This window comes from Tasmannia lanceolata, unplaced genomic scaffold (assembly GCF_043159265.1).
Source record: "Tasmannia lanceolata isolate RefF3 unplaced genomic scaffold, GAP_Taslan_0.1 ptg000012l, whole genome shotgun sequence".
Lineage (NCBI taxonomy): Eukaryota > Viridiplantae > Streptophyta > Magnoliopsida > Canellales > Winteraceae > Tasmannia > Tasmannia lanceolata.
In genome coordinates this window covers 28,771,706-28,793,462 of record NW_027518689.1, presented here as the reverse complement: position 1 = coordinate 28,793,462, position 21,757 = coordinate 28,771,706, and the positions used below count along the sequence as shown (strand labels likewise).

At 38.6% G+C, this 21,757-nt stretch overlaps 1 protein-coding gene across 6 annotated transcripts in view; it reads left to right on the top strand.

Moving 5' to 3' along the window:
• The window catches only part of LOC143887798 (dual specificity protein phosphatase 1-like), a 36,188-nt gene extending 14,651 nt beyond the window's left edge, over positions 1 to 21,537 (top strand). For 2 of the 6 annotated variants that reach the window (XM_077391985.1, XM_077391981.1), the window contains exons 5-7: positions 8,826 to 8,971; positions 21,077 to 21,132; positions 21,211 to 21,537. In XM_077391985.1, coding sequence (XP_077248100.1) covers positions 8,826 to 8,971; positions 21,077 to 21,111 — 181 coding nt within the window. In that variant the 3' untranslated portion in view covers positions 21,112 to 21,132; positions 21,211 to 21,537. Of the gene's footprint in view, positions 1 to 8,825; positions 8,972 to 21,076; positions 21,152 to 21,183 lie in introns of all 6 variants that reach the window. The other 4 variants (XM_077391983.1, XM_077391982.1, XM_077391984.1 and 1 more) reach the window with 4 other exon arrangements.
• Positions 21,538 to 21,757: the final 220 nt, after the last annotated feature.

Sequence of the window (21,757 nt, the reverse complement as noted above, 5' to 3'; positions counted from 1 at the left end):
GGGAGAGTGTCTCTGATAAGGAGAAGATTTCAGCAGAAATTCTTAACTTTTTCCAGGCTCTGTACTCTTCAGATGGTATCCTTCGCCCTATTCCGCAAGAGGTGGAGTTTGCCGGGCTGACTTTGGGGGATGCTGCTTCCTTGGAAGTGCCTTTTTCTGAGTCGGAAGTGAAGAGAGGCTTATTCTCCTTGGGTAAAGATAAAGCTCCTGGTCCGGACGGTTTTTGTCTGGCCTTTTTCCAAGTTTGTTGGGAAGTGGTGAAATCGGATCTTATGTGTTTTTTCCAAGAATTTTTTGACGGGCTTGCTTTAGACAAAGGAACTGGGTCAACCTTCATTACTCTAATTCCAAAAGTCGAGGGGGCATCCAAGGTCTCGGATTTTCACCCGATAAGTCTCGTTGGGTGTCTATACAAAGTGTTGGCAAAGGTACTGGCAGATCGGCTCAAATCAGTCCTTCCCTCCATAATCTCCGATAGTCAAAGTGCTTTTGTTCACAAAAGACAAATTCTGGATTGCTCCCTTATAGCCAATGAAGCTATCGATGCATACAGGCGTAGTGGTCAAGGTGGAGTTGTGTGTAAACTTGACATGGAAAAGGCTTATGATCGGGTCGAGTGGGAGGCTCTGGATTATAGTCTCGGAAAAATGGGTTTTGGGTCAAGGTGGAGAGGATGGATTAGATCTTGTGTCTCCTCCGCTTAGTTCTCAGTTCTCATCAATGGCTCTCCCAAAGGTTTTTTTAAGTCATCCAGGGGGCTCAGGCAAGGGGATCCTCTATCTCCATTTCTCTTTGTCATTGTAGCGGAGTCTCTATCCCGGCTTATGCGCAAAGGTAGGAAGTTGAGTCTTTTTGAAGGGTTCTTGATAGGGAGTCGTAAAGTGGAGGTGTCGCTCCTTCAGTTCGCCGATGACACGTTGCTATTCTGCGCCCCAGTTGCATTTCAGATATTGAATCTCAAAGCTATATTGAGGTGCTATGAGCTGATATCGGGCCAAAGATCAAACTTTTCTAAATCTGGTTTATATGTAATCAATGTTGTCGCATCTGAAGCCGCAGTTTTTGCAAGGATCCTGGGGTGCCCTCTTCAATCTCTGCCTACTTCCTATCTGGGCCTTCCCTTGGGGGTGGGCAGACCGAATAAGCTTTTCTGGAACCCAATCATCCATAGAGTGGAGCGGCGACTGGACTCCTGGAAACGAAATTTGATTTCGAAAGGTGGGAGAGTAGTGCTCATCAAAGCAGTATTATCGAATATTCCAATTTATTTTCTTTCCCTATTCAAATGCCCTGTAAGTGTCGCTCTCCGAATTGAACAAATTCAAAGACAGTTTTTGTGGGGAGGCTCTCGTACCTCTGGTGGAATTCCCCTGGTTAATTGGAGCTCTGTGTGCCTCCCCTTGAAAAATGGAGGTTTAGGGATTCGGAGAATCAGAGAGTTTAACTCGGCGTTAATGGGTAAGTGGCTGTGGCGGTGTGGGTCCGAACCCTCGGCTTTATGGGTATCAGTAGTCGGGAGTAAATATGGGATGAAGGAAGGAAATTGGTGCACTGCTGATAATTTTCGATTCAAAGGTCTCACTGTCTGGCAGGATATATTGAAGGTAGAGGTTCAGTTCTCCAAAGGAATTTGGTATAAAGTTCATGTCGGGGACAGAATTCGATTTTGGACCGACCCGTGGTGTTCAGCAGCCCCCCTTATCTCAATGTTCCCTGATCTCTATCGCGTTTCCTCTCAAAAAGCGGGGTGGGTGGCGGATTGCTTTGAAAGGATCAACTCAGATGTGGTTTGGAAACCGCAGTTCCGTCGCCATTTTTTTGATAGAGAGTTGCCCTCAGTTCTTCAGTTAATGGCCTTGCTCGAAGGATGTTATATTAAGAAGAGTGGGATTGACTTCCGTATTTGGCATGGATGCTCATCTGGTATTTTCTCTGTTCAATCGTTTTACCGTCAGCTGGTGCGAAGTGAAGTAGAGGCTCCTTTTGCATCGATCTGGCGGTTTCCTTCCCCCCCAAGGATATCCTTCTTTGCGTGGTCTGTTTGTCGTTGACGTATCCAGACAATCGATTTCCTGAGGACAAGAGGGATGATCTTGGTCAACCACTGCCCTTTATGCTACTCGGCGGGTGAATCCATAAATCATCTATTGATTCACTGTCAGTTTGCTCGAGATATCTGGGGTTCTGTTTTCTCTCGTTTTGGGGTATCTTGGGCTCTTCCCTTCTCTATTTATGATTTCATTACAAGTTGGGAATGGTGCCCCTGGAAAAGAAAGGGTAAGCTGCTCTGGAAACTGTGCTTGGTGGCTTCTTGGTGGTTCATCTGGAAGGAACGCAACTCACGAGTGTTTGAGGGCGTCGCGAAATCCTCTTCTTCGGTATTTATATCTATCATCTCCGCGGTTATCTCCTGGGCCCGAAGCCTTCCTTTGTTCCATTTCGTCTCTCCGTATGCTCTATGGGAAGGATGGCTGTCTATTTGCAATGAGGGGGTTTCCAAACCTAAAACTTCTCAACGCTGGCTCCCTCCTCCTGATGGATGGATAAAGCTGAATTTTGATGGATCATCTCTTGGTAATCCTGGTGTCGCAGGCATTGGGGGATTATGCCGTAATTCCAAGGGGGATGTTCTCTGGGCTTTCTCGGGCCCTATTGGAGTGGCGGATTCGTCAGAAGCGGAAGTAAGAGCTGCCCATTGTGGGCTCAAACTGTTGGATCCGTCTGTCTTTCATAAGGTGATAGTGGAAGGGGACTCATCTAATGTTATTCTCTGGCTTCGGGGGGAAGTCTCTCCTCCTTGGCGGTTTCTATCTCTTTTCGATGAACTCAATGATTTAACTCTTCTCTCGGCTTTATCCTTTAGGCACGTGAGACGGTCAGCTAATTCAGAGGCTGACTCTCTCGCTAGGAGTGGTGTCTTTCGCCCAAGCTTGGAACAGTTTGATTATTTACCTCCTTGATATTGTATTTTGGTTTCTTTATGTAGCTTGATCGAACCAGCTCAGTTCTTAATATATTCTTTTACCGCTTCAAAAAAAAAAATTGTTGGGCCCCATCAAGGTTTTGTGTTGAGATAGTGAGAGTACCGATTATGTGAACTTATCACCACCCTTAAAATAAGCCGTGAATGGCTGAGATTGGAAAATTGGTTTTTAAGTTAGACTAATCTTAGTCATTCACACGAAAGTGGATGGCTGAGATTATAATAATAAATGTGATTAATTTATTTTTCAATTCCCAAATGCCTATGATACATTATTAATAAGCATGTTTAAAAAAATAATGAGTGCCCTTATCAAATTAAGGGAATGCCAAATATCATTCTTAAAACTTTTTATTTCAAATTACTAAACCTTTTCTCTCTCTAGAAGGAGGAGAAGAAATGGAACTCATATTTTATTCGAACAGTAGAGAGGAAAGAGATTAGGAAATCAAGAAGGTAAGTGACATATTATCCCCTTTTTTTACTAGGGACAGCCCCCTCTAGTGCAAAATTGTACTCATAAATATACTATAGAGGGCTGTCCCAAGTAAACAAAGGGGCTAAAATATCATTTCCCAAACAAGAATTCGAGAACACCACCTTCAACGAGGGGGCTTTATTGCCTTTCCGAAAACACCCTTTTCCAGAAATTTCTATTTTCATTTCTGGAGAATGGTAATATGTTATTGTTATACATGTACCTGCCATTTTAGGAAATGTAAAAATGTAAGAACCGTAGCTTTTTAGGAAATGTAAAATTGAAAGAACTATAAACTACATGACCGCCATTGGGAAGAGGAGAGGCATTGGGAAGAGACGAAGGGGTTTTCGTGTGCAGCAGGGAGGATTCAATCGCCTTCCTTCGAGCAATCTGAATTTTGGAGCACCATCTGTGATGAAGAGTCAATAGCCTTCTACAGTACATAAAAAAATAAGAGATTTTTTGAGCTCCACAAGGTCAGATTCTTCACCGATCTCCCCAAGTCTTTTGTTTTTAGTTTTGTCTCTATTTCTTTTTTGAAAAAACTTTCATAATCTCTAGGTTTTTTCTTTCTTTGTTTTTTTTCTATTCCGAGCTCTATTTGGGGGCGCGATCCTTAGTCGCTCCTTAGGGAGGAGCGCGGAATCGCGGTTCTCACATGGGAGCGGCACCCATGTGCACGAGTCCTGCTTCTAAGTCCTTGCCCCGCCTCCTTACATTACTAAAGTTGCACTCCATTTACTCTGTCTTAGTTTTGCTCACTCTAAAACCTTTGGATTCTAAAGTACTTCTCCATAACTCTAACTTAGCATTAACTCTTGCTTTGGTTTCGTCAATTAATACTATGTCATCTGCAAATAACATACACCACGGCACCTCGTCCTGGATACCCTCTGTAACTTCTTCCATAACTAGTGTAAAAAGATAAAGGCTTAGAGCTGATCTTTGGTGTAGTCCTATTGTAATTGGAAACACATAATGCACTAAATGACAATTTTATTTTATTTTATTACTTTTAACAGTTTATTGTAAATTAAAATATAGAAAATAGTGAGAAACTACACGTGTCATTGCTAAATTTGCACATGCCTGGATTTTGTTAGTTTTCTTGAATATTTAAAGATTTGTTTATTTTCAATAAAACTACAAAATATAGCTATAATATTATAAAATACAGCATAAACAATACAATAATACTAATTATCCTACAACAAAAATACAAAATACTAGTTATAATATTATCAAATTAAGTATATAACTATACATTAGTAGTAATTGTGCTATATATAATTTCTTTGTCCATTCTTTTCTTATGATTTTAAAAATTATTCCGTTCAAAAAAATGATTTTAAAAATTACTTATTTTTTATAATATTTAATACAACAATTAATTATTCCCCCATTTTTAAAAGAATTTAATTAATTTTCTTCATAAAAATCCTGACTCTGTCTCAGTAGATCGGGCATGAATAATTCACATATAAATAAAGATAGAAGCCAACATGCATGTATGTTGAGTTTCTTTTTCGTAAATATATATATTTTTCTAATTTATAGTATTTTTAACAAAAATGAATAAAATAATTATTTTCAAAATGAAAAAAATGACTCCGTCAGTTAGTTGATCGAGCAAGAATAACTCACATGCAAAAAAATAAAAGCTAACATGTGTATATAAGAAGTTTTTTTTTTTCTCGAAAATATATTTTCCCCAATTTTCAAAACCATGAAATCATGAGAAATTACATTTTATGGATTAATCAGTATGCAAATACAGCAAATCAGCAATTAGTTGATGTATTTGCACCTCAATTGAAAAAGAAAAAAACCCCCAAAGTAAGCACATATCTGACAAAGTAGTGCCCCCATATTTTTAGGCACTTCAGTCGAAATTTTGACATTTCGATTTAAATCATGATGTTTTTATACTATTGATGTAGATTTTCAATCGACATGATCGATTCAACATTGAGTAGATGAAAATTTTGGTCGAAAATTTGTAATGATGTTATTTCTGCAGAATGTCATCTTGGTGTGGGCCGAAACGAAAATATGTAAGCCAAGATAGACTCGTTTTGGCTGACATTTGATACTATGGTATTTTGTACCCTTTTTTTGTAAAGTTGCATCTAAATCTTATCTAAACTATGAATTCAACGCCATTCTGGAAGACTTGGAGAAGTGCTCTGGGTAAGGAAAATGCTATTATGTCTCTGTTGATCTTATAGATATAGGAGCTTTTGGGGTGCTCTTATTTTTGCTGTTAAGAACTTCTGGCTTTGGTTCTAAGGGAGTTACCTAGAGAAATGAAATAGAATCTTTTGAATCATAGCAGGTCTGAATGTATAGTGAAGGAAATTTTGGTACTAAAGGTCTTTTGGTTAGGCCTACCTTTTCTGGTTCCGGGTATGTCTGGTCAATATATTGTAGGACGGGACTCCTGGTCCCCAATGCTGTTCTCGTATCAATGAAATTGTCATTTTTCAAAAAAAAATCTTATCTAAACTAAACACAATAAATTCTTTTCCTGTCTTCAACCATCTATTGCACCCACTTCTCTTCAATATATTGTAGGATTGTTGAAAATCTTTGAATTCTTCATTTTGAAGAGTTCCTATGCAAATTAGTGAAGTCTGATGGGGATCTTTGTAAAGGCTTGGTATAAGAAACTTGCCTTGATACTAAAATTTGTGCAGCCATTCACAAAAAAACTGAATAGACTAAGTTAAAAAACAATATCACATATTCCAATTATACGACATCACACCATGTAAAACTTATTGAACCACTCCATAATCACTGAAAGTAAGAAGAGAATCTTTTCCTCATTTCTCAAAATTACAATATTGCAGCAATAGCAGTCTAATCCTAATCTTAATTCCTTGGATAGCCCTAAAAGACTCAGTTCTTTACATAAATAGACTATTTTATGAACCTGTGAAATTTAGAAATAAAAAGAGATCATAATTCGTCTGGGTTTCTACTCTCAATTTGCATGAGTAGAACTCCCAAGATGGACCAAAATACCCCACTTAAGTAACTTTAAGTGAATACATATGTGGGGTCTTATCTTTAAAACATATTACAACTTGTCTTTTAAAAAAATTCCTATAACATATTACAGCTTTAAGCGAATACATATGTGGCCTACTTCCCTAAAGTGCTCCCTAGTTAAGACTTCTACTAGTATATCCTAAGATACCCATAACAACAGAAGAAACCCCTCCTTTTTTTTTCTTTTCTTCACTCCTCTTCGTCCTTCTTCATTTCTTTTCTCTTCAAACCTTGAACCTTGCCCAGTGATGAAAGGGCATACTCTTGCATCAACTACTGAAACAAAGATATGCTAAAGAACAAAAGGTTCCCAATTTTTTTTTGAAAAGTAGAAGGTTCACAGATATAGAACAATGTATCTTTCCTCGCACAAAAAGAATAACCGGAGCCTTGTGTTATCCTTTTGTGTACATGACATTTGTGATCACGAACAATCATCTTCTGTTTTATGTGTATGTAGACTCCTCTCTAAATGATGAAAATGATTTTCTAGGAGAGGGGACATGTAAGGGAAAAGATAAGTTTCTTATTCTTGTTTTTTGAATAGACATAATTTATTTATGTATGTATTCATTTTTGACAAGTATGAGAAGGCAGATGTGTTTATATAATTATAATTTGGAAGAAGAAAGGATGCATGCATGGGAACTGGAGAAACGTCTGAAGGATTATAAGAGAAAATGCAATGAAATGGATGAAGCTGGACAAATCAGCTGCTTTACTTCTGAAAATATCATTAATTACGTTTTTCTCAAAAAACAAAATGTCAGATTACCATTTTATTCCACTATGCTTGAGACTAAATTACATCAAAGAAGCTCTATCTCCAAGGTTATTTCCAAATTCAGTGATAAATAAATCCAGTTAAATTAATTGTCTGTTGCATTTAATAAAAATTACACTCATTTAGCCCCAAACATTAACGTTGATTTAACTTCTAGTTCATTGATTTAACTTCTAGTTCGTGTTGGATCCATTAGCATACAAAGTTGTTTTTTCCTGAAATGGACCATTAGCATACAAAGTTACAAGTACAACAAACTAAAATTGATCTCAAACTGTTGTAACTGTACTACAGTATTGGTTTTTAGTTTCCACAACATCTAAATCTTCCATTCTTTATTTATTGATATTTAATTGAATTATCAATCTTTAGACTTTAGTATATATTTATTTTAGTATTTAACATCTAATGATATTTTAACTTATGCTTTATTATCATGCTTCACAATTTTGTCCTAGCCCATTCAAATGGTCCTCGTTCATGACTATAGGTTTTTGAATTGGGTGATGATAAATGTGCCCCCCTTCTTAAAACCATTAACACTTCCTTGTGAGGGTTGCATCTCGGGTCCGGCAGGTCGGGTTTTCCAGAATCCTACCCTACCCGAGAAATTATCTCGGGTTTGGGTTGGATCGAGTTTTTTATGGGAAACCCCGTGACCCATAAACCCGACCGACCCTACACTAATTTTCAATATTGTAGAAAACAACAATTTTTCACACAAAATCCCTAAGGCTCTGTTTCTTTCGACATAAAATGGGAGCATACCAAAGTTATGCCCATTTTTTAAGTAGAAAAATAGGCGTAAAATTTGTTTTACACCCAATTTACGTCGAAAGAAACGAGGCCTAAATGACTTAATTTTAAGTCTTAAAGTGCATAAATTTTTTAAAGTGCATATATTCCTTTCATAATCTTCGTGAAATTTTTCTAAAGGATTCATTTAGCCAACCCCAACTAGTTTGGGACAAAGGCTTTGTTGAGTTGAGTTGAGTTGAAAGTGCATAAATTTAAGAAGAAAACTAATTTTTCATAAAACAAAATCACTTTAATGAAAACAATTAATCAATATTTTGGAAAATATTTTGTTATGTTATTCAACAAATATTTAAGAATTTTATAATATGCCTATAAGAGTCTGGTTTCTTTTTTTTTTAAAACCCGTCCCGACCCGACCCGAGATTGGGTTGGGTTTTTTGAACAGAAACCCGACCCAACCCAAGACCCATGATTTCTAAACCCGACCCAGGTTATTTTCGGGTCGGGTTGATGCGGGCCAGGTAGTTGTAACCCTACTCCTTGTAATGGTTTTATGCTTGTGGATTTTATCCTTAGTTGCAAAACTACTATAAGGAGGTGGTCCTAGTATAAAATGGGCATATTTATCACATCCCTCTTGAAGTTTAACATTAATTAGCAAAAAAAATGGGAGTTGAAGTTTTGAAACAGGCAAATGAATCAATAAATTATATGTTGTTATACCTATTTATATTCCTTGACAATAATTAAAAATCACCTTGCAGTGTTACTATTATTGTTGCATATTTGATGAAAAAGCATCGAATGAGTCTCTCTCAGGCGTTGGACCTTGTTAGGAGTAAAAGGCCACAGATATCTCCGAATCAGGGTTTTATGTTACAACTGCAAGACTTCGAGAAGTCCCTTCAAGGTAAACCATGCTTGATTTTTTTTTGTGTGAAAGGTAAACCATTCTTGAAAACTCTATGAAACAACATGTCTCCTCTGAAATTTTTATCCTGAACATGTAATATTGTTACTTTTTAGGGATGTTAAGAGGGCTTAGGTCCATTAATGTTGCCTATTATTTGGATGATAGTTTTCGCTATCTTTTAATGCATAAAATGAACTTCATTCTGTATGTTGGTGTGCTTTCCTCCATACCATAAACATGTTGAGCCATATCTGATAATCATTTTAGTGGCCATGTTGTCTTATATCATCACTTGTATTTGTGAATGATTTTCTGTCTGCGTAATGTTTCCTAAGTTTGTTAATGCTGGAAGAGCAGGACACGAATACCTCCCTTCCGAAGATATGATTATTATAAAAATCTTCAAATTGCATCCATTCTGACTTGTTTGCATCCTAGTAGGTAGTGTTATACATTGGCGTTGCGGAGTGGGTTTTGTTTTTTTTTTCCCGGGAGTGGGGAGGGGGCAGGGGTATTGAGACCTGCTGCTGTAGTTCTAGAGCAGGACACGAATACCTCCCTTCCGAAGATATGATTATTATAAAATCAAATTGCATCCATTCTGACTTGTTTGCATCCTAGTAGGTAGCATTACACATTTCAAAAAAAATTACACATTGGCGGAGTGGGATTTGTTTTTACACCCCCCCCCACTCCCCGAGACCCTGTAGTTTTACACCATTAAAGTTAGTGATTAAGTTCCTTATGTTGTTGTTTGAATTGGTACTTGTATGTGTTACAAAGGAAGAAAAGAAAGTATTTCTGAAGCATTCCATAATAGATCATATTTTTCTCTCATAAGCAAGGTTTCAAAGGTCAGTTTCGTTATGGACTTCAGCTCCCATGGAAGTGGAAGTACTTTGTTGAAGACTATGAAAATCTTGAAAAAAACATGGAAGTTTATGGAAGTCCATCGAAGTATAAATACATAAAAAAAGGAGATATAAACTGAACCACAAACCATCCATCTCTTAACAAAGTGTTCAAATAAATTAGGGAAAATGACAAAAAAAAAGGACTTTTTCCCTGGAATATCATGTCAGACGTGGTGTTTTCTAAATGACCAAAGAAAGGTAAAGTTAACTACTTTTTTCCACTGAGGACAGAAATGCCCCTGAGTCATTTCAACCACTTTTCACTTTACATTTTACACAGGGAAGTGATGTATATGCCCCCTTTTTTACTTGGGACAGCCCCCTCTAGTGTATTTATGAATTCACTTTTACATTATTGGGGTTCTCCCAAGTAAAAATAGGGGGCGGATATATCATTTCACTTTTACTTTACGTTTTACATAGTGGAATTGATATATTCGCCCCCTTTTTACTTGGGACAACCCCCTCTAGTGTATTTATGAATTCTCTTATACAGTATAGGGTGCTGTCCCAAGTAAAAATAGAGGGTGAATGTATCATTTCACTTTAGTGTATTTATCTTACACGTGCATAAGATAAAACAAGCCCTTGGTTCTACCATTTTAGGAGACCCTGCAAGGATAAGAAAACCTTATATACCATTTAAGATAGTTTGAACCACTATGGAGACACTATGGACCACTATTTATCAGCATGATATAAAAAAAATGAAAGCTCTTTGAGTAATTGAAGTGATTGGTTTGTTTGTTTGGTTTGTGCTCTTTGAGCATTTGATATGTTTACTTTGGCTTAGCCTGATATATAATATAAAAAAAATATTTGTGTTTTTAAAATTGCTCGTTCCTCGTTGTTAACTAGTTTAGATAGTTGAGTCATGGGTATTAGGGAGAGACTATCTCTTTGAGATGTCTTAGTTACCGAGTTAAGAGTCAGTGAGAGGCTATCTCCCTATTGTTAGTAGAGTCTTACCTTTGTGAATATCATTTTAAAACTGAAAACCCTAAAAATTTGCTTTGTTTTTGCTTTCGGGTCAGTCAAAATGTGTCGTCTGTTCAGCTTTGCCATTCGCGTGTTACACACGCTTTGCCAAAGAGGGGCATCTGTAGACACCCCATTTTGACCGACCCGTGTTTGCGGTATTTGTGTGAAGCCTTACCCAATCAATGAGTTAGGACCCCAATTTCTACCCTAGGTTAGGTTTGGGTCTCACCAAGACCCCCGCCAAGTTTCATCAAAATCCGACTCAATTTGTCAAATGGGACGAGCCGGGAAAGAAGTGGGGCTTGAATGTATAAAGGGGGGCGATTTATCCTGTGATGGGCGCGCCCAGACCTAATAGGACAAATCTGGCGGGCGCGCCTCATCAATTCCCGTGCGCTTCATCAAGTAGGGGTGCAGATATCAACACCCTTATTTTTAATATAAAAATCAAAAATCAAAAAGGAAAAAGAGGACTGTTCATTTTCTCGTCAAATCTGAGAAAAAAGAGAACGAGAGCAGAGGGAAATTTGGATTTTCTTTCCTTTTTCCTCCTTCCCCGATCGTCTTCCTCCGATCGTTTGTCGGAGATCCGTTCTCCGATCCAAAGCAGAGAGAAAAGGGAGAGAGAGAAGAGCATTTTTGTAACCCTAACCCCCTTTTTCTTATTTTCTTCTCCGGCAGATTCTTCTTTTCCAGCGATTTTTTGCCGGAATATGGCCGGAAATCCTTCTCCGATCTAACTCCGGTAAGCCTCCGATTTCTTTCTTCTTCTTCTTCTTCTTCTACCTTCCTTCATTCTCACCACTATCTCTCTCGCCTTCAAATCTATCTGTGAAAGAAGAGATCTCAGATCTGAGATCTCAGATCCAAGTAGAGAGGGAGAGAATTCTCATTTTCATTCCAGAGAAAGGGAGTGAGGGATTGGAAAAGGGGATTTCCTTTTCCGGTCATCTTCTCCGGGAAGCCTCATCGGAGCTCGACCTTACCTTCTTCTTCTCCTTTTATTTCTTCGTCTATTACCTCAATTCACGTGTCCAGACCTCATTCCTACCATAGCCGTCTCCTTCATTATCAGATCTAGCTATCCTAAGTCCTCAAATCTCAGATCTATACCCTTTTTCATGTTTAAACCCTTAGATCTATTTTCCCTAACCTTGAAACTCTAATTTAGGTTTCTAACCTTTAGATCTAGCTGTGAAAACCTTGAATCTAGTCTTTTCCGATCGAAGTCATTGCCGATCCAATGACTCTCTGTCATTTGGTTCAATTTTCGGAAAAATTCTGAAGGAGTGTTCGTCATCTGCAAGGCGGGAGTGGAGAAATTCATAAGATAGCTCAAATTCTAGAGGTAAGTACCGTCATCATATCATATTTTTCAATTATCTAAGCGAAGAGTCTTTATTACAGTAGGTCTTTGTTCTAAATTATAGATCTAATATTTCCTACTTAGAATCTGTTCATTTTTTATATGATGTTAAGCTTTGTGTGGAAATGTTGATTGTTTTATTCCTCGATGGAGGAGATAGTGTTAATCTATTTTTACTAGATTATAAAGAGATGGTGATTCTATTGATTTTTATTTATATTTATTGTTCAATTTGAGTTTATTCTGTCATCTAATGACCAAAATTTCTTGGATCTGGAAATCAATAGTGTTACATTTTTGGAAATAATATACTTATATTCATACATGAAGAATTTTGTCTCATCTGTGTGATTACCTTCATGCGTGCTGTTGTGGATCCCGTCCCGAGGGGGGGGTGGTCCCACGAGGGTGTGTGTTTTTATGATGATAGCGCCTTTGTCCATTGGATTTGAATATGATTGCTTTTTTTTCATAAATTTAGGATAAAAGTCCTAACTTCACGAAAGAAGCAACTGACCAGAGTCGCCACCTAGATTAGGGATCTAGGACCCATGATTAACTCTGTTAATTTGGTCTGCGTTTTGAATTCTGGGTAAGTTACCTGGTTACGAAGTCAGAAGGTGTACCGCACGAAGTGTACAGCACCGACCTTGCCTAACTTTTTAAAAGCTTTAATTATTCAGGTTTAACTAAGGGGGTGAATGCGAGTTTTATTTTAGAAATCTAAACATTACTAATGATTTGGCCGTTCACAGTTTAGACTCATGCGGGCCAGGAGTGCATCCTACATGCAACTACATGCCTATGTGCCTATGTGAGTGTTTTTGACATTTCATGAGACATTTCATGAGATTACTGCGATTCGGTTTGAGTTGAATTAGATTGATTGATTTGAGGTGGAGTGACCTATGCTATATGAACCTAGATTTAATGCAATGGACCTAAGTTACTTTTTTAGTATATTTGTGAACTTTGGATTCTAAGAATTCTATTTTGAAAACCTAGAGTGTGATCTCTAAGTTTAGAGCCTAAAACTTTATGTTTTGGAGATTGGGATTTTTCATCTTAGATGACTATGAGTTCTTAGATTCTTTAAGATTTTTGAATTCTTTTGAGTTCCAAATTTAACAAACACAACTAATCATGCAAAGAAAGCAACTAGCATACTAAAAAGCAAAACAACTAGCATGTGATTCTAAGCTTACGATAAGAACAATTAAAGAGATCTAAACATGCAACTAATCATGCAACTAAGCAAAAGAAAACATCTAACATGCAAAAAGGGTTTAAGGAAAAGAAAAGGGTGAATAGGGGAATGGAAGGGATGAAGAAGGGTGTAGGAGAACGAGAAGGATGGAGAAAGGTGCGGCTGAACTTAGTTTTGCCAAGTTGCCTACGTACCCCGTCGTGGGGATCAAGCCATACGTAGTTCCACGGGGAGATTTGGGTTTGGGGTTGAAAGGGTGAGATTGAAAATCGAGAGTTAAAATTTGAAATTTGCATTGGAAGCTCAAATTTGGGAATGAGATGTTTGAATTGGGAATCAACTTCGAAGGATGGAGTCAAACTGAATTTAGGAATCCAAAGTATGGGTTCATGAGATTCGGCCAATGGGATGCAACTTGGTAATTACACCCTCTAGTCCACTATTTGACCCTTTGAACTACTTTGAACCACTAATTACACCATCTGAACCACTACTTGACCCTCTGAACCACTATGAACCACTAATTAGACCCTCTGAACCACTATTTTACCCTCTAAACCACTATGAACCTCTAATTGGACCCTCTAAACCATTATGAACCACTAATTACACCATCTGAACCACTATTTGACCCTCTGAACCACTATGAACCACTAATTAGGCTCCCTGAAGTACTATTTGACCCAATGTTACCGGGATCGCCCCGCACCCTTCGACCCGCTATCCGGGGTCACCGACCCGAAACATGGGTCATTTGCGATCCGGATCGCCAAAACTAGCGACCCGAGCAATCCATAGGAAAGGGAGAGATGTAAAGAGAGAGGTAACACTCGGTGTACTAGGGAAAGAGAGCCGCACAATAGTTTGAGTTTTTTCATGTTTTTAGGTTTTTATTTCAAAATAGGTAGTTATTTTCTATTTGCTTTCACTTAAGATTGAGAATGCAATATATGTTGGTACTTAATTTAGTAATATTTGGAGATCTTCAAATTTCAAATTTTATATATTATGGATTGGATTGGAAGTGGAATTTTCATTTTGAAAATATATGAATGGCATACACGAGGCTTTAGGTTTTGTTTATTAAATGTATGCAGTATGGACCATAGAATGATATTCTTGTAAAAATATATATAAGAAATTATATATAAATATATATAGTACCAGAGCGACCTAGATTTGCGCTCTAATTCGACCCATGAGCCGAAATAGCGAACTGAATTAGCCTACCCTCATCGTACCGCATACCGGGCTACCATCGTATCCCGTACCCATTCCCGTACCACGTACCGGAACGAACCGTGTTCTAGGTAACCTTGATTTGACCCTCTGAAGCATTATGAACCACTAATTACACCCTTTGAACCATTATGAACCACTAATTACACCCTTTGAACCACTATGAACCACTAATTAGGCCCCATTGGCCCTCCGAACCACTAGTGGTTCGGAGTGTCTAATTAGTGGTTATAGTGTCTAATTGTGCTTCATAGAGTCTAAATAGTAGTTTTCAGTGTCTCTATAGTGCTTCAAACTATCTTAAATGATATATAAGCTTTTCTTATCCTTGTAAGGTCTCTGAAAATGGTAGAACCAAGGGCTTGTTTTATCTTACACATGTGTAAGATAAATACACTAAAGTGAAATGATATTTTCACTCCCCCTATTTTTACTTGGGACAACACCCTATAGTGTGTAAGAGAATTCATAAATACACTAGAGGGGGTTGTCCCGAGTAAAAAGGGGGCGAATATATCACTTCCATAGTGTAAAATGTAAAGTAAAAGTGAAATGATATATCTGCCCCTCCCAATTTTTACTTTGGACAACCTCCTATAGTGTAAAAGTGAATTCATAAATACATTAGAGGGGGCTGTCCCCAAGTAAAAAAGGGGCAGATACATCACTTCCGTAGGTAAAATGTAAAGCAAAAGTGAAAAGTGGTTGAAATGACTTTAAGGGGCACTTTAAGGGGCATTTCAGTGGGCGGTGGAGATGCTAGAGATGTTTCATCAACTATTCCTACCAATCGAATGTGAGTTATAGTACCCACCTTTTGTTTGATGGGGAGATGGATTATGAGATGTGGCTCAGTAATGCAGGAAGGTTAGAATAATACTTCACTCTGATTTCTGATGTAGGACAAATCTTTGGAAGGTACATTAGGGGTGAGAAGATTGTGTGAAAATTAAGGGTTTGAAGTCCTAATATAGGTGATTAGATTTCTACTAAGTTTATGATAGGTTTTGGAGGGCCGCATGCATATGCCGGGGAGCTGCAAAAGGATGTCGGGAAGGTTTAAAATTAGTTATGGGACAAAACGTGAGGGATTTAGGACATGGATGGGTTTGAATGACGGTTTTAAGGTTGGAAATTTTTTTAATGGGTATTTTAGATATTTTAGGTAGAAGATAGGTATTTTAAAAATGAAGACATCCGTAAAAAGGTGGGGGTGGCACCAATTGAGGAGAAGATGAGGGAGCACCACTTAAGATGGTTTGGGCATATCCAACGTAGGCCTTTGGATGTTCCAGTAAGAAGAAGTGACTCGTGCCAAGTTCATGAAGTAAAATAGGTAGGGGCAGACCGAAAACAACTTGGGTAGAAACAGTGAGTAAAGACTTGAGGGCTAGGAACATAACAGAGAACATGACCTTGGATAGGATAGAATGAAAGAAAATGATCCATGTAGACGAACCCAACTAGTGTCCGGATTAGACTTAGTCAATTTGAGCGGGATAGATCCTTTCACCTTCTTCATGAAAATTTTCTAAAGGATTCATTAGCCGACCCCAACTAGTTTGGGACAAAGTCTTAGTTGAGTTTAGTAAGATAGGTAAAAATAATGTAAGAGAGGTTTTGAGTGAGATTAATGGAGGTTTGGGGTTCTCAAGAATGTAGTTTATGGAAGGTTCCTCAATTACATTCAATCATGTTAGGAGATCGGCAAACAAGATCACCGACAAACTAGCTAGGGATGGTGTGCATCGTCAGGGGCTGGAACAATTTGATTTCTTGCCCCCTTGCTGGCAATTTGAATGTATTTTTTCTTTTTTTCTCTTATAATTTTCTATGTACCTGTGGGTGGACTTTCTTAGTCTTCCCCTTTGTTTTAATAAAACCTGCTGCTATTTAAAAAAAAAGAGGAATGTAGTTTATGAAAAACAAACAAAAATAAGACGAGAGAAGATTAGTAGAAACTATCAATGACAAGTAATAAGACGTAATTTTCTTATCTCAAGGCTTCATACAATGGGTTTCTTTGACATCTCACCAAAAATTCCTTGTTTCTCACCAAAGAAGATGAAGATGAAGCCTTTTTCTCCAAGAAGCTCTCAATATCAAAATAGCAAATGAACTTAGTATTTTTGCTCACAAACAGAACATAAAGTATTTATATCAAACAAATAAAAAATCCTAAGGATTACACTGCCCCTTTCCTTTTTTTTATATTTGAAAATGGTAGCCAATCTATTAAAATAAGACCCAGATGGTCAAGTACATCGGATAGAGGAAAAAAGAAACGGAAATACAGCAAAGAAAGAAATAGCCGTGAAGACTTGCTCCCACTTAAAGACTCGAGTCCTTTTAATTGAGTCTTTTTAAGTCTTAGGGGAGCATTAGTCTTTTTCTATCAAAATAAATAAGTTCTTTGTTTTACGGTTAATTTTTTTTGAAAAGCGACAAATTCCATTAATGGTAAATTAGCATTAGGGACCCCGTCCTGCTTACAAAAAAGACCCTCCTGATGACCCGGGAGATCCTAGGTCCAAACTAAGAAACAAGAAAAAAAAAACCAGTAACCTTACAATCCCATCCCTTCATTAGATCATATGAAACCTTGATTTCTCTGAAGCTCATTACCTTCACCACCCCGCGGGGCTCAATTTGAAGGAACATTTTGAAGCTCGTCCAGTAGGCTTTGAAGGTGGTTGATCGGCAAACCCATGGATGCATCATTCGGATTCCTTTCCAAGAAGCCAGGGTTTTTTCGGACTTCAATTGCTTCCTCCAGATAAGAGATACTAATCTCCCTCGACATTTCCCATAGTCTGTTCCGCCTACGCCTTTCCTCGATCAAGATTATGTTAAAAAGGGATGCTTATGCAGGGGTGAATGAGTATCTTTCACATCGACAGCCTCACAGAGATTGAAGAACGTAAGAGGACGATCCTTAGCTTCCCGTTTAAAGGATTTCCACTGATTTTCTAGAAGTTTTCCAGAAATCTCCTGCTGAGTAGGATCATTGATGGAGGCTCTCTCTTCGTCATAAACCATCCTTTCTTATTTCACGGAGAATATTTTCCAGCGCCATGATCTCTATGATCAGTTTTCTTTTACGCCTTCCTGGGCAAGAGAGTGATTCCTGTTGTGTTGGATATTGGTCTTCCATTGAGTGAAGGATAACCTGGACACCCAGAGAAATCCCATCAATTCATACAAATACCTTATCTCACCACCATCAGGGCGCCACTAACTAGTACCCATGTGTCCCAACCCATACTCTTTCATAATTGTAATTACTTATTACTTCTGACTTTCCATCCCATCCTAGGAGACCTTTTCGACTTCCCAAAAAATTTCAGAGCGACTGCGTGAGTCAGAGAGAATTTAATGAAATCTACTAATTTTTCAAATCCCCCTATACATTATGTCATTAATTATCAAAACAATACCACTAAGGAATATTTCCTAAACTAGCCCTAAACACAAACCCCCTATCCGGTTCTAAGGGGAACGGGGAGATCTTCATCCAAGGGCCGTCTTCAGCCTAGAGGGTTGGGGAATACATCCAAGGCTGACCAAGGAGGCCGCAATGAATTCCTTCGAACTTATCAGACCTTTAGAATGGAATTTGTGATGGCCAGGGATCACTTTAGTACTTAGCTTTTGTGTCGGTTTAGAGGTCAAGTTTCGAGAACTGGTTCCATTAGTAGCTTTTAGCGCTTTCCTCAGAAGCACCAGTCTGTCCTTCCAGCTCAAACGATTAGCCAAAGGAGCATTCCCAGAAGGCCTAACTGACGGATAGGGACCCTTTAGAGTGGGGCCCAAATCAGAACAAAATGGACCCGCTAGGTCACCACCAATTTTGAAATTTGAATTCAAATTCAAATCCGAAGGGGCAATTCCCGATGATTCAACGGATCTTCTATCTTGTTCCTTCTGGAGCATAGAAACCGGCCCCACCACCGGGAAATGCTCTTCCGGGAACGAGGAATCCTTCTCCGGAGAGAGGGGAGAATCCAAACAACAGCCCGGATCAAGGCCCGAGACATTGGGGTTCTGGATTTCAATACGAATTGAGAAATCTTGATCCCGGAACCGAACTAAGATGACAGGAGGTACAGATTGCCACTGAGGGATGTCAATTTTGGCCGAGACAAAGCACATACAATGGTTATAGCTCCCTTCCATTTTCACCGCCAGAACTCGCCCAATTGAGCTTCCCAGGGCTTCCACCGTTGAGGTGGCCCAGACATGGAGGGGGGATACCATAAAAATTAACCCAGTGGGTTACCATATCTTGGGGATTACAATTCCAAGGGATCGACGAGGTTAGCTGATTTCCCCAAAGATTTGATCCAAGAGCCAATGCTGCTGCAGCCTCCTTATCTGAGTTAAACGTGAACCAAACTTCTGTTTTAGATAGGTTACATGGACAAGGGAGGGAGGGGATGTCCCAGACTTTTTTTGCCCATAACCACAGGTCGTTAAGCGACCCAGAGTTGTTCTTCCTTCTTCCTATCAGGCAGGATTTTAGAGCTTTCATCCTAATGTCCACTTCCTTGCCCGAGATAGATAAGAGCGGAGTACCTCCCTCAAACCTTGACGATATCGACCCATAATCCGGCCATCGATCATCTTCCTTATAGGATACTAGATTGTTGAGGGTCTCAACAAGATTTGAGTCTTCCTTTCTCTCTTTTTTTTTTTCGAAATGAAAGGCACCATCGACATTTCTTCCTCCATCTAAAGTTTAAGTAGTCACAAGATAAGCAAGTCCAGTCACCCAATCTTCAGACTGGCTTCTCCCCAATTTCTTCCGACCCCAATTCCTTTTTTGTATATCGATCATGCTTTAATTGATACTGCTTACACCAGCGACAACGCCTCCACCATTTGAAATTTCAATATGCACACGATAAGCAGTGCCAATCTCCCTTCAAACCCTCCATTTTTTCCCGGTTTCGGTGGAAATTTCAAATAGGCCCCACACATGTATTATGAAAATTTAAGTGGGAGCGAGTCTTTAAGTCTTTAGGAAGGGTTAGTGTCATCTTGGATGGTCTCCCATCACTCAGTTGTCATGGCAGTGTTAAAAACTCGCCCATGAGACTCTTGTGACTTGAGTCCATAGAGGGAGTGACAGGCACCAAGAAGTTTCTTGTAGCCATCCCAAGCTGGTGCTGTACTTACCTTTAAGACTATCCTAATGGTACCACGGAATAATAAACTCATGTTAGGGACATAATTAAGCTTTGAACTCACTATTGTTACCTACCATAGGACCTCCGGTTCCCTAAGAAAAGAAAGAGCTGTTCTCCCGGCCCAGTAGTTCACAGACAAGAAACTCCGGCTGTGGGAATCTGTTGAAAAACCTTCGAGGGATGGCACCAAAACTTCAATAACGAGAGATGGTGCTCATCTCTCCTAGTCCTAAAGCTGGATGCATACAATTTTGGGTTTTCTTATCATCGTTGATCAGACCGGTTTATATTGTTCTCCCATTGTGGTTTTAGGACTCGATAAGCCATATTTCCTCACAACCTAAAATGTAGGGTGATGGTCATGACAAATCGGATCAAGAAGACCATCACTTGAAACAACTCATTCATCGGCAAACAAGTTGTGAGGCAGATCATTTTGCAAACTTTGGTGTCACTTTATTCTCATTTCAGCAATCACGTATAACTGCTTTAAAAATCAGAACATTCATAGGGAACAGCATTTTGTTCTAGGATGAATCTTTATGCTGACATGGAAACAGCCTCTCTACAAAGCAGGGGTAAGGCTGCATACATCTAGCCCTCCCCAAACCCCGCAATGGCGGGAGCCTCGTGCACTGGGCCGCCCTTTTTTTTATAAATCTTTATGCTGAGCATTTGGTAGATATGAACACCAAATTTGATGAAATTCCTGAATCTGGCATGAAGACTTTCATTTAGTGTGCTCTTGTTCATCATTATTGCTATTGTTTGTCTAATGTTTTGCATGTTTATGTTGGTTCTGTTTGTCAGCAATGCTGAATTTGTTCTTATATTTTGCCCAATATTCTTCTGTTTATCCTGTTAGAATACTAACTGAACACTATTTACAGTTTTGAGTTCCAAGCAGCTAAGGCCCTGTTTGTTTTAGATTTTGAGAATCGATTGCGAGTCAAAAGCTGATTATTGGACTCAAAATTAAATAAATTTGTCCAATAATCAGTTTTGGACTCAACAATCGGTTCTCAAAATCCAAAACAAACTGGGCCTCAGTGTCCGTGTTCGTTTATGACAAACGATTGGGAGTCCAAAACCAATTAATGGGCTCAAATTGGTTTTGGACTCACAATGGTTGTCATAATCTTAAACGAACAGGGCCTTCTGTTGAATGGTTTTGACTCTGATTCATGATTGTTTTTGCCTTGGTAGTGAAGCAAGAGGGGAAACCAAGTAAATCAAACTAAGGATCCTGCTTTGTTCACATGGTATGCGAATTTCTATCCAGTAAACATTCTAACTTCATCCCCGTCTTTCAGTTTTTTTTTTCTTTTTTTTTTGTGAGGTGGATGAGATTGGAATGAACACATAAAAACTCAACTCTGCAACAATCTTTATGTCCTCACCGCAGGCTTGAATGAGACTGCATCCCCTCTATTGTTTGAAGCTACGAGTATAGAGAAGGAATGAGTCTCTATTTTCATCTCTGAATTTTGTCTAGTGAAATGGAGTAAACACTATCAATTTAGCTAGATATTTATGAATAAATAAAGGCTGAGCATCTTTCCAAGAATGCAAAGTTTTATGTGTAGGTACTTTGTTTTTGTTAAGACTCTAATGATTGATTAGTATAAACATTGAGATCTTTATGACCAGGATCAAAAGTTCCATTAGTTTGTGTTCCTTTGATCATAGATTGGTGATGGCTAGTAAACTGAGAAATGCTTTATAGGCTTCTCTCATACCAACTTTATCAGAATATCTCATTCCAATTCCTATTCTTCGTGTAGGTGTGAAGTCCAATTTTTTTTTCAAACAGTACTATCGGGCCCACTTCATAGGATGATCCAAACCGTTCATTTGTTGGGCCACTGTTTAAGATAATGAGATTTT